The sequence below is a fragment of the Phyllostomus hastatus genome, unplaced genomic scaffold (assembly GCF_019186645.2).
Source record: "Phyllostomus hastatus isolate PE091 unplaced genomic scaffold, TTU_PhHast_1.1 phas_scaffold_193, whole genome shotgun sequence".
In the NCBI taxonomy this organism is placed as follows: Eukaryota; Metazoa; Chordata; class Mammalia; order Chiroptera; family Phyllostomidae; genus Phyllostomus; species Phyllostomus hastatus.
In genome coordinates, this window is record NW_025334015.1 from 7,287,095 (window position 1) to 7,300,097 (window position 13,003).

The following is a 13,003-nucleotide window of genomic DNA, read 5'->3' on the forward strand; positions in this document are numbered from 1 at the left end:
CCACAAGGAAGGAGAATGATAAAGTAAAGGAGGAAGTTATGGCAAAACCAAAATACATTATATCATTCTGTATAACAGTAGGCTTTTAGAACCAGAAACAAGAATAAAAAATAAATAAGTGGAGGAAGCTGAGAAATGGGCAAAATGAATTTACCTTGTTTTAGAATTGGAGATTAGTTGTACACATTGCAGAAGTCAGTGAATGTAGCCTTTGGAACGTGAGCATCCCTCCCTTTTCCCTCCTGATGGAAGATGTAGTGTTTATGGTTTGAATTACAGGAACTGGGTTGGTTAGAGGGAAGGGTTTCTGTAAAGATTAAGCTATGGTGTATAAGAGTTCTCCCAGCACCTCCTGTCCACTGTTTTACTCTGTTTGGCGAACCAGACCAGCACTGCCTTCTCTGTTGCAGGCTAGCGACTGGCCTGGATGGCGTGAGGATTGAGAATAAAGGGCGTATATCCACTCTGACTTTCTTCAATGTTTCAGAAAAGGATTATGGGAACTACACTTGTGTGGCCACAAACAAGCTTGGGAACACCAATGCCAGCATCACACTGTATGGTGAGTGCAGGAAGCCTGGATGCAGTGGGCTCAGCCACTTGAGGGGCTCGAGGGACTCAAGAGGGAGGAAGGCATGATCTGCTTGGCCTGTGTCCATCCATGCTGCTCAGCTCACCACCCTTAGAGACAAAACGCTTCTCCTTGTCATTCTCCTAGCATGTGACACTGTGGTGTTTACAAGGTAATTGATCTCTCCTGGTCTACTGAAAGGCAAGGTTTGCACCTTGCAAAAGGGGTAAACCAAAATCTGAACCAAGTTGAAGGTTGTTTGCCATAAAGAAAATAGAACCATGGACAGTTCAATTGTAGTGCTATGCAAAGGTATTGTAGGTAAAATAGACATAATTTTCAGATAATTTCTACATTAAGAGTCTATGATTCTGGAAAGTTATATTTATAGTTTTAAACCAAGTCAACTGCTGCCATCATGATTCTCATGTTGATGCCATGTCACGCTCTCATTCATTGGAATGTCTGGGGCAGTCCTGAGTCCCCATTAAGAGTGCTGTTCTGTCCCCAGCTGGAGCATCAAAGCCTTCTCTGGAGGTCTTTCTCGCCCATGTGGGTGGAGACAACAGAGCCATGATAGCCTCCCTTGGAAGCTCTTATCCTTCTATCACTAAAACTTCCCACCCTGCTGTGTCCATCTCCTTGTGTAACATTGTACACCATAGACCGGGGCCAGCTTGTTGTGAGATTTCTTGTGTGTATGTATTTGTTTATTTGCTGAAATTCAGTTAGAGGGAAGCATCTGGTGAGTAGAATGAAAAGGTATTCATTTTCCCATGTGCACATCAGACCCTGAACAAGCTTTCGGCATTAACATGAACTAAACTATGTCCACCAACCATCTGAAATGTGTGATCTATGTCTTTTGTTTTCTCTCTGCATTGTGTGTGCATTGTGCTGTGTGTGTCTTAGAAATAAGCCCCTCATCAGCAGTGGCAGGTGGGTACAGCATGTTCCTTCCTTCCTCTGCCTGCCTGAATGCCTATGCTTTTGAATTTAAGCCTACTTCAAAGATAGGCTTGCTTGCTCCACCTCCCTGATTGATTTCTCCTCAGTAGATAGACCTCAGGGATTTGGTCTGTACAGTTTAAGTAGTGAGCATGTAGAATTTGATGGCTTTTACATGCACACATATGAAATACCACTATATGCTTCAGAGGAATGATTTTTCCCCAAACAATACACTTCTATTGGTGGCCTTTAAAAGGGACGAGCACTTTGCTATTTCTGTACACAACAGCACCAAGAGGAGCCCAGCCCAGAGTCCATTATTGTCTCCATGGGGAAGTTACCTGAGAATGAATGTTTTATACTTTCAGCCCAAGAAAAAGAGGGCTGAAAAGTTAATTCTAGAGTCCTCATTTTAATGTAGAAGCACTTGGAGTCATTAATAGTAATAATAATATGTACCGGTTTCTAGACAGCATGTTAGTACTGTGCAAGACAGGCTATTAACCCCATTTTATAGATGAATCAAAAGGGGGACCAAAGAGGTTAAGTAACACTGATGTACACGTAGCTAATGAGTAGACACTGACTGAGCCTCAGAACTGGGCTCTTCATCATATAGAGCAGTGTTTACCCAGAGGATAACTAGACTGAGACATATGTACACACTCATACATTGAGATGAAGCAGCAGGCAGTGCTCAGCTCTGCTTCCAGAGGTAGAAGTCTTGCAGCCCTACTTTTCTTTGATCACTCTCAGTCATATAAAAAGTGGTAGCTTTTTAATTTCCCAGACCTGGAAGCAGCTATGCAAGAGTCACTTCTCACAACTCTGGATCTAGCACAATCACAGTCCACTAGTTCTGCCCACACCTCGATGTCTATGACTGTCCATCACTTGGCCTTGATAAAACCATAAAGAAAGCATGGGTTTGGGGTGCTACTCAGCCACTGACCTGCTATCACCCCATCAGTTGGTGGGGTCATCAATGGCAGGAAATATGGCAGTTGAAGAACCTAGGACTAATGACTAGATGACCAGGTTAATCCTTTTTATCATTAACTAAGGAAAGTGGTGTGTCAGAGCAGATGACACCAGCAGGTATGTATGTTAAGGCTGTATTAGTCTGCTAAGGCTGCCACAAAAAAATATCATAGGCCAGTGCCTTAAACAACAGAAATTAATTTTCTCGGAGTTTAGAGGCCAGCAGTCCAAGGTCAAGTCAGGAAGATCTATTACCTATTATTAATGAGGGCTCTCTTCCTGGCTTGTAGATGGTTACTCTGTTTTCTCATGCCTTTTCTCTGAGCATCTGTGGGGAGAGAGAGATAGAAAAGTTACAGGTGGAGCTAGAGATAGAGAGAGAGGAAGAGAGGGAGAAAGGAGAAAGGGGCAGGGGGAGAAAGGGAGAGAAAAGGGAAGGGAGAACGAGGGAGAGGGAGAGAGAGAGATTACTCTCTGGTGTGTCTTATTAGGACAATGACCCTATTGAGTCAGAGCACTACCCTTATCACCTCATTCAACCTTAATAATTTTATTGTAGTCTTCATCTCCAAACACACATGGGACAGTTAGGGCTTCAACATATAACTTAGGGGGGCACAATTCAGTCCACAGGAAAGACATAGCTTTATTTCCCAATTTGGCTGGCCACATGCCAGCTAGTTAATTTTGCTGAGCCCTAGTTTCCCCATGTATGCTATTGGGATATTAATTCCTGCCTTAAAAGGCTAGTGAGAGTACTAAATAAGGTTATACATAAACATATATTTCCATAAGTGCTCTGTTTAGATGTGTGGCTTTGACAACTCTCAAAGACTACAGACCTCAGTTTACTCAGCTAAAGTTGGGATACTGCTTCCTGACCTGCTGACTGTCATTGTGAATTATCAGTAATGTAATGTTTATCACAGAGTTATGACAAACTGAAGACATAAATATAAGGTACTATAATTAACACTGGTAATGCTTTCCATGAGACAGCCCATCTTATCACTGCTGCTCTTGTGGCTGCCAGAATTATCATTCAGCTGGACTTGTCCTTGCCTTTCCTCCAGAGTCTCCCATCCACTTTCACTACAGCACCATCAATCTGCATAACTCACCCTACTTTGCTTCAACCATTTAGTGTCCATTCAGCATCCCTTCCTTAAGGAAGCCTTCCCTGACCTCTAAGAGTAGGTCAGTCTCCCCACTATACACCTTCTCATATAACACTTCTAAATGCTGCACTCAACACAGTGCATCCTCTAGCATTCATTCAACAAACATTCATCAGGACCAGTGATGAGTGGGGCTGTTCTGAGGGAGGAGGATATAACAGTGACACAACAGATAGATGCCCAGTCTCTATAGACTTCACTTTCTAGTTGCAATGCTATTTTTGTTTCATTTATTTCATTTGTTTTTTTTATGAAAGACCTTTTTCTTTTTCAGCTTATGTGTTCCACAAACAGGGACTTTGTCTGGTTTGATCCTTAAAACACAATAGCCAGTCAGGAAATTTTTGATGAATGAATGAATGAATAGAGACCAGAGGTTGTGTTGGTGATGCCAGGGACAGGATTTCAGCTGTCAGGAATAAAATGTGACAGAATAGAATAGGGCCTATGAGTCTCAGAGCCTCTTTGAAGCCAGATTCTGCTGCTCACTCTGAGTGGCTTTGGGAAAGTCAATCTCAGTGTGCACTGGGTTTTTCATCTATCATTCAAGTGAAAACATTTGAATAAGATGTTCTCCATGATCTACACAGACTAATTCCCTGATACTATGCTTGAGTGGCAATAGCTTTAACACTAGATTAAAGTGATACTGTCCACTTGGCAAACCCTTTCCAATGTCTGTGAATGTTCTCTCTAGTCTTACAATCGTGGCTAAGTAGTACTAACCCTTACTGCCTATGGGGCCAGTAGACTAAGTGTTCTACATGTTTTATCTGATGTAATGACTCTAGGAAATAAGTACTATATTTACCCCAATTTTATGGAGGAGGAATTTAAGAGGTTAGGCAGATTGTTCAGCTCACACTGGCTTATAAGTGCCTGAGATGGAATTTAGCCTATGCATTCTGGTTCCAGTGTCTCAGCTGTTTCTACTATTCCATTACAACTCACAATACTATGCAATCCATCATAGATCTTGGTGGATGGCATTCTAGATGGAACCCCATATTAACAATAAGCCTTCTCAGACCCTATTCCCACATCAAAATCTCTCCTTCTCTACCTAAACATAAACCTATTGTTTTAAAGGACAATTTTGACATTTGCAACCCAAAAACACATACCTCCCAAACACATAACGCACACACACCACATTCCCAAGCATGCATTGGTGGTTGCCTTCAAAGACTGTAAGCTTCTATTTTGGAGACCCTTTTGATTCTGCACTGTGCATCCATAACAACCCACACTCATAACAGACCTCTTACACAAACACATCTTTCACATACATTCCTACCTACATGCAAAGAACAAAGAAAATCAGAATAAAAGCAATTTGAAACACACAGAAAGCAAAGACAATAGAAACAATGGGTTGGTGAGTGGGTTGAAACTGGGAGTGATTAGGTAAACTGTGAGAGACAACACAGGTAAGTGGGAGATACTCAAAGATGAAACAGTGTTTGGCATTGACATCAAAGGTTTGTTTCTTGAACACCAGTTACGACGCCTTCAAAACCCAACAGACCAGATAGTTCATACAGGCAATGTGCCAACTCAAAGTGGCATTTTAGCCTCTGTAGTTTCTTTAGCCCTTGGTAACTGCAAGATCTGGAAAAGCAGCGGAATATAGAGAAGAGAGAAGTACTAGGGAAGTACTTGCTCCTAGAGAAGTACTAGGAGCAAGGGAAACTGGGTTCTAGTCCTCACTCTGCTATGACCAACCTATGACTCCCCCTGTTCCATGGTTACCTATGAATGCAGATGGAAGGTGACTTGACTTGGGGTGATGAACACACAATGCAGTATGTAGATGATGTGGAATGGTACACCTGAAACCTGTGTAATTTTATTGGCCAGTGTCACACCAATATATTCAATTAAAAATCAAGAACAAAAATATATATATAAGAATAGAACGAGATGGACTCTCAGCTTACTTTCAGCTTTCTAAAGATCTGTTCTGAATTGAAAACACAGTGGGCATAAGGGGTAAGCAACAGATTTCCAAACCTACCATCCCTAACCTTAGAAATGGTGACAAGTTCCCTGTATCAGAGAGGCTGGCTCTAAGTATACGTACGCTTTATTGAGTGAATGAAGCCATTTGAAGGCCCACCGGGAGCCCTGACACCTGGAGGTGCGTCAGCCTGCAGGTGGCAGGGCAGTGGCCAGGTTCAGGTTGCTGGCCACCACTCTGCTCTGCCCCACTCACAAGTCATTCACTTCCCCTCAGCAGGTCAATTCATGTTGCCTTCAATGGGTCTTGAGCAAGAGACTCCATCCCCCTGTCCTTAGAGTGCAAAGAGGGAAGATTCTGAACCTAATGCCATTGAGCACTGTGGAGCATGTGATGAGCTTAATCAGCCATATAAATGCTTGGATTAATGGAACTGGCAGGGAGAGGGGCAGGGAATGCAAACACAGCCAGAAAGGAGGGGCCATGCTACAGAGAGAAAAATGGGCTTCTTACATTTTATCTGTGAAATCACACTAATACAAATTAGTGATGTTGAGAGTTAAGTATCAGGAATAGGGACACTCACAGAGATCTTGTCATTGCAAATGAAAATGGCAAAATGCTCCAGTTAAGGCAACATCTGGACTCTGAATCCTTTCCTCAGGCAAAGCTTCAGCCACTCAGAGCAGAAAAACTACAGCCTACCTCAACAGACCCTGGAACCCGTGAGGACATAATCTGTATTTTCTTTTGCTAATGGCCATTTCTCCAGAATAAATGTACATGTGTGGCTGGCTCCTCAAACAAGATTTTCTTCAACTAGAAGCAGCACTGGCCAGCTTCTCTCATCTTCCACCCTTAGCTGACCCCCCACCCCCAGTGCACCCCACTGGTTCTTGTGGCAAAGGTACCTTTATACTTCCCACCTCCATTCGGACACACTCCTGTCTCTGTCCTAACAAGATCTCCAAACAACCACACCTGTTCCTACATGGCTTCAGGTGATACCCGAGGAGTCTGAGGATCCTCTTGAGTATGCTGTCCATGAACTATTCTCTATTGCCTTTTCCCTTTACCCCCAAACCTCTGAAAAGGAGGCTCCATGTTGGCAGTCCCCATTTCCTTTCAGCACCTTTCACACCTCAGCCTACCATGCTCTGTTCCCTCCTAATCCCCAACCCCATCTCAGCTTCAGACCTCCCATTGGCCCCAACATCCCACTTCTGGCTTCTGCGATATGATCAGGGGTTGGCTTGCTTCTTACCAGTATCTTAGTCTGATTCTAGCCCCTTCACTACCTGCCTCGTAAGTCTGCTCAGTCACAGTATTGCAGTGAGAGGAGAAGAGGGCCTTCATGTCTTCCAGCCCCTTACAGAGTAACATCTTAGCCTGCATTACACTCCCTTTAGGTGCTTTAAAATGCAGATTCATGGGCCTTGTCCAGACCTAGTAAATCAAAATCTCCAGGGAAGGTCATGAGAATGTGCTTTTTAAGCAAGCTCTCCAAGGAGATCTTTGACACACGGAAGATCGATAGCCTCTGTGCAACAGTCGGATCGCTCCAAAATCTGTATCTTTAGTGTTCTTCATAAGTCTCAGCTACACACCACCCTCCTTACCTGGACAAACATTCCACAGCATCTCAACCTCAAGCTTCCTCTCCTAGGCCTCACGCCTCCTTGAATGTACACTTATTCTTTCCACCTGTACACCCTTACCAGAATCTCAGCAGACATTGTGACTTCCTTGTCACCCCATACACCTATTAGCCAGAGAGTTCTAGCAAGCAGGGCACAGTCCTTTCCCTGGACTTTCCATTCTCCATTCTGTTCTCAATTATACAGTGGCATGTTCCTGTTCTGAACAATTATAATTTCTCTTACTTGTTCCCTTGCCTTTGGTTATCCCTCTCCAATCTGCCACTGCAGGGACAAGTAAACTTTTCAAAACTAAGAATGAAGCTGTTCACACCATGCTGAAAACTGCCTATCAGAAAGCATGGCCCAGAGGGCTATTCTTGCCCTGGGACCCACCTACTCTTACAGCTTCTGGTTCCCCTGCTGCCTCTGTGCTCCCATCAGAGTAGACCACCCTGTGCTTCACAACACGAGACCCCATGACACACTTAAGCCTTTGTCTATGCTGCTGGGCCTCTTCTCATCCATCTGTACATTCAGATTGAGGCACAAAGAGAAACAAACAAGTATATAGACAATGACAATAGAATAATAGAATATAGTAAGTGCTGTGCCAGAGGCATGAAAAAGCTACTAGCTATTAAATGTCAGCCAGACATAGTTTTAGACAGCTGAGAACCAGCCCTTTGAGGTAGGTACTCTGATCATTGGCACATCACAGAAGAGTCTGGGGCTCAGAGAATTTAAGGGATATGACTGTATTCCCACACATAGGAATTCTACCACAAAAGGAAGTGGCCACACCAGGTCTGTCTGGTCTCAAGCCCATGTGTCTTTCTAACCCACATATGTATTATTTTTCCAGTGTGTTGTGTGGTCACAGATGGGGGGATTTTGCCTTCTTTGCTACCTAATAAACTCATACTTATCTTTTAAGGTTCTACTTAGTGTTACCCTGTTTATAACATATTTCCGAACCCCACTGAAGAGTCATTCACTCACCTCTGGGTCTCTCCTGTTTGCTTACTCTTAGGCCCGTATTTTGTTTGTATCTTTGTCTCTGCACTTAAAGGATGTAGCATTGCATCTTGCAATGGTTATAACCCAGTAAATGTTTGCTGACTTAATAAATATATCTTCCAGTCAATGGGGCATCAGTTACATACAGCCCCTGTACAGTATGAAACTCTTCACTAACCAGAAAAAAGCCAAATACTCCAAGGATTTGTAGTCTTCTTCCCCCAGGGAAGCCAAATCATTGTTTCTGTGACACTTTCTCTTGCATTCTGGCCTCCAGTTCTAATTTAAAATTTAGGGTTGTTTTCCCTCCTGTGGGTCTTTCTTGTGAGCCAGACCATATCACACATTCCAATCCACTGTTTAAAAAGATGTTCATCAAATGATTTCTTCTTGCAGAGACATCAAAAGCTGCACATATTTGTCCATTTCCTGCTGATAACGTATGTGATTTTTATTTTCCAAATCCACAATTTAAATCCAGGTGGGAGGGGATGAGTCAGAGAGAAATACCATTGCTTTTGGCTGATGACAGCAGTGTAATCATTTGTATTTTCCCAAACCTGCAAAATGTCAACATATTACAAGAAATATGCAGACATTTCACATTTCATTTCTGATGAGGTTCCTTGTCATTCCCTCGCACCCCACCCCCTCCTCCATCTGAATCATTGACATCTGGCTATTAGCCTAAGCATTTAAAATTTAACACTGAGCATTCAGGGTGTGCTGATGTCAGCACACACACAAGAGCTTATAGTTCAGCACAGACTGAAGTCTTGTCTCTTTCAGGTTTGTGATGAGCTGACAGATTTGAATTAACTTCTGATATTAACTTAAACTTGTGTCTTTGTGGGTAGCACAAAACAGGGAGTGCTAAAGAGAACAAAACAAAGATGGCTGCCTTCGTGTGCTGCTTTATCCCCTGTTCTTCTTTGCTCTGCAAAGCCCAGCTCATCTTCCTTGTGAAACAACACAGCATCGTGTTCTGCACTGTAATTACAGACAATGGAGGAAAAGTTCCCTTTGAAGGGGAATGAGGCGCCTTCATCAGCGGCACTGCTGAAAATAGGTTTATGTTTCATCAACAAGTGTAACGCATACATCCTCTAATTAGATTTCCTTGCTCCTCTTTTAATCACCAAGAACATCATTATCCTTTTGGTTTCTCATTAGGGAGGTCACATAGTTCATATTCATACTTGTAAAGCCTATCCAAATTTCAAAACCGAACAGTATCTTCTTAGACTTCAGATACTTCATTGATCTCACTGTGCTACCACCAAGTTCAAGTTGCCTGTGGGATTTTTTTATTTTCTTTTTTAATGTGATCACCCTACCACCTGCTATTTTAGTAGAATTACAGCTATACAGTCTACCATGGCTACAGAACCATGCCATATTTTCACTGCAATCATGGAAAGGAAAAATGGTGACACATTTCAATACCTACATCGCTTAAGTGTAATGTACACTTAAATTTGAAGCTTTAGAATCTCTTGCAAGGCAGGATCTCATCAGGAAGCTTATGTAATTTCCTGGGAGCTTTGTGCTGAGTTGGAGTACTTTGATTTTCCACACCTGCTCCTCCAGAGGGTGATCAGCCACCCCTTGAATACAGCAGCAAACTCTTATTCCAAGATTGCCAGACCTGCAGGTTCATTCTATGTTAAGCAAATTTGCTTTTTAAAAATCAAATATTCAAGTGTTGTAGGTTCGATTCCCAGTGAGGGTACATGCCTGGGTTGCAGGCCATGACACCCAGCAACCGCACATTGATGTTTCTCTCTCTCTCTCTCTCTATCTCCCTCCCTTCCCTCTCTAAAATAAATAAATAAATAAAATCTTTAAAAAAATCAAATGTTCAGTATATGTAATTTAACAAAATAAGTTGCTTCTTCAAAGTGGACTTTATTTTATTTATTTATTTGTTTGTGGGACTGTTTCTTAATGTATTTGTCTTGCCCCTGCTGAGTTTCCCTCGTGGCCATCACAACTGCCCCCTGGTCCAGGGTGTGTGCACCAACTGACCTTGGGGCTGCTTACAGCTTCTGAAATGGGTCTCGTGATCGTTTCTAAGGTTCTCTGTCTCTCCTTCCTGTATGCTGAAGACTAACATTTTTGTCTGCATATCTGTCCCCGGGGTATTTTGTTGCTGTAGTCATTCACAGTTTGTTTTGTGGCTTTGCCACATCATTTAAGCTTTTATTTTCAAAGTTGACCATCTTCAGGCATAAAGGAAACTTCATATTTAGCACTGAAATGGGTGAACGTGGAGGGACTAGAGTGTGGGGAAAGGGCATCAACACATGTTCTCACCTTCAATTTATTCCTGAAAAGTATTTAATTAAACTTGATACCTGTAATAGCCATTCTGACTGAATTGAATCATTGTAAACCATAAATAAAGATTCCTTACATGTGGTATTTGCCCACAGTTGGGCTTCTAAATACACATCCTCCAGAGAAGTGGCCTTTCTTGGGAAGCTTCTACCTCTGGTTGGCTGCCACGTTGGGTCTTTCCAGGAGAGGCCAGGTTGCTCGTTGTTGCCTGTAGCCAGGTTTGTTCAGCTGGTGTTTGACATTATCTTTGAGATCCTAGTATTCCACAGGGTCTCTTTTCTAAAATTGTTGGTACTATTACAGATGTCCCTCATTCCCTCCCCACCTTTGCCCACCTCTACCCAGCCCCCGCTCTCCTCCCCTGGCCTTCAGCACTTTATTGTCTGCATCCATGGGCTACGCATGTACGTTCTTTGGCTAATCTCTTCACCTGTTTTTACCCATCCCCCTCACATCCCCCTTCCAAGAGCTGTTGGCCTGTCCCATGTATCCATGTCTCTGGTTCTGTTTTATTCATTAGATTTCACATATTAGTGAGATCATATGGTATTTGCCTTTCTTGGACTGTCTTATTTCACTTAGCATAATAATCTCCAGGTCCATTCATGCTGTTGCAAAGGGTAGGAGTTTCTTCTTTTTTATAGCTGCACAGTATTCCACTGTGTAAATGTATCGCAGCTTTTATATCCACTCATCAAATGATGGACACTTGAGCTGTTTCTGAATATTAGCTATTGTAAATAATGGTGCTATAAACATAGGGGTGCATATATTCACATAGGACCTCTTTATTTAAAGCATGATCCCCACAAAAGATATTAGTTTAGGAATCAGAAATTATTATTCTTCTGGATCTAATTCCCTTAATGTTTATTCATCCTTTATTTATACTCAGTGGCTTTAGAAATCATCTGAACTAATTCTCAGAGTAACCCTATAAGGGTAGAAAAAACTATCCTCTCCTGATTTTATATATTAAAAAATATCGGCTGTTTCTGGGAAGTCTACTTGTCTTGTCCAAAGTCATCTGGGCAGTGACTAGTAGAGTTAGAATTGAAATTCAGTTCTCTCTAATTCTTGGTTCAGACTTTTAAAGATTACCCATTAGGAAGGATATTCCTGAAATGAAAGAGATGTTAGATTATTTGTTCCAAATGTTTTCTTCTCAGAGTCTGTGAGGGTTTAAATATATATTTGTTTATTTAGTTAGTTTGTTTATTGATTTAGACTAGAATAGAGAATATTCAAGGCCCTACTGGAATACAAGCTTTGTGAAGGCAGAGATGGTATTTACCTTTCTCTCTGAAAACAGAGCCTGGCGCATGGCAGGCTCCCAACAAATACCTGTTGAGGGAACAGCTGGGACTTTCCATTTCCCTTATAGACTGATCCTTGGCCCTTGGCCCTTGCCACAGAGCTTGGCTTTGGACCTCTCCCACTGGTCCTGCTCAGTGCCCCACACCCACCTGGGGCCCTCCTGGATAATGACCCCTCTCACCACCAATCTCCGCATCTCACCTATCCACCTCCTCACTGTCTCACCTACCAAAACCTCACCTCAGGTGTAATGTGTTTGGAAAATATCAAAATAAGCCAATATGAGCCTCAAATAAGAAGTGGAAGGGAGGAGGTGTGGGTCCACTGGAGCAGCAGGTGCCAGGATCACATGATTACTTTGTACCAGGGACTATACAAATCAGTCAGATCCTTTATCTGTCCTGTAAACTCCATATTTTACCCACATTCTCAACAACAAAACTGAAAGTACTTTAAGATCATGTAACTGGCAAGCTACAGAGTCAGGATTTAAACCCAAATTGGTCTGACCCCAAAGTTGCCAGGATTAGTTGCCCTTTGCATTGGTCAATGACTTTGCCCCAAAGGATGTTTAGGGCCACAAGACAAGGAAGGCAGCAAGGCCAGGGGGTTAAGGGGGGACTGGTGCACAGAAAACCTTTCCCAGGGGCCCTTGAAGGCGTTTGTTCCACCTGTGCACCATGGACCCTGCTCCTTAGTCTTCAGTCTCACCTTTTCTTCCTTCAAACCCTCGTCCTTCTTCCAAGTGTATCTGTTTTCAGGGTTAGTGTTCTGTAATAGAACATGTAATTGAAAATCTGCCTCACATATTCAAATCCAGATTCTAGGTTTTGTGGTAAGAACTACCTCTCTTTACCTTTCTCCCTATTCCCATTTCTAAAATAAATAAATAAAATAACAAGAGAAAAATGCCACTTGAATTCCTTACCCAGTTTATTGAAATTAAAACTAGTATCATCTTGGATACCAACTACCTGGAGAAGTTCATGCAGCTGGTATCTGAGTGAATTATGTTACAGGAAAACAAGATGCAACATGACACCTGAGG

At 42.5% G+C, this 13,003-nt stretch overlaps 1 protein-coding gene across 4 annotated transcripts in view; it reads left to right on the plus strand.

The window, feature by feature from the left end:
• The window catches only part of OPCML (opioid binding protein/cell adhesion molecule like), a 1,099,555-nt gene that overhangs the window by 1,076,472 nt on the left and 10,080 nt on the right, over window positions 1-13,003 (plus strand). For 3 of the 4 annotated variants that reach the window (XM_045860213.1, XM_045860211.1, XM_045860212.1), the window contains one exon: window positions 411-562. In XM_045860213.1, coding sequence (XP_045716169.1) covers window positions 411-562 — 152 coding nt within the window. The remainder of the gene's footprint in view (window positions 1-410; window positions 563-13,003) is intronic. The other variant, XM_045860214.1, reaches the window with a different exon arrangement.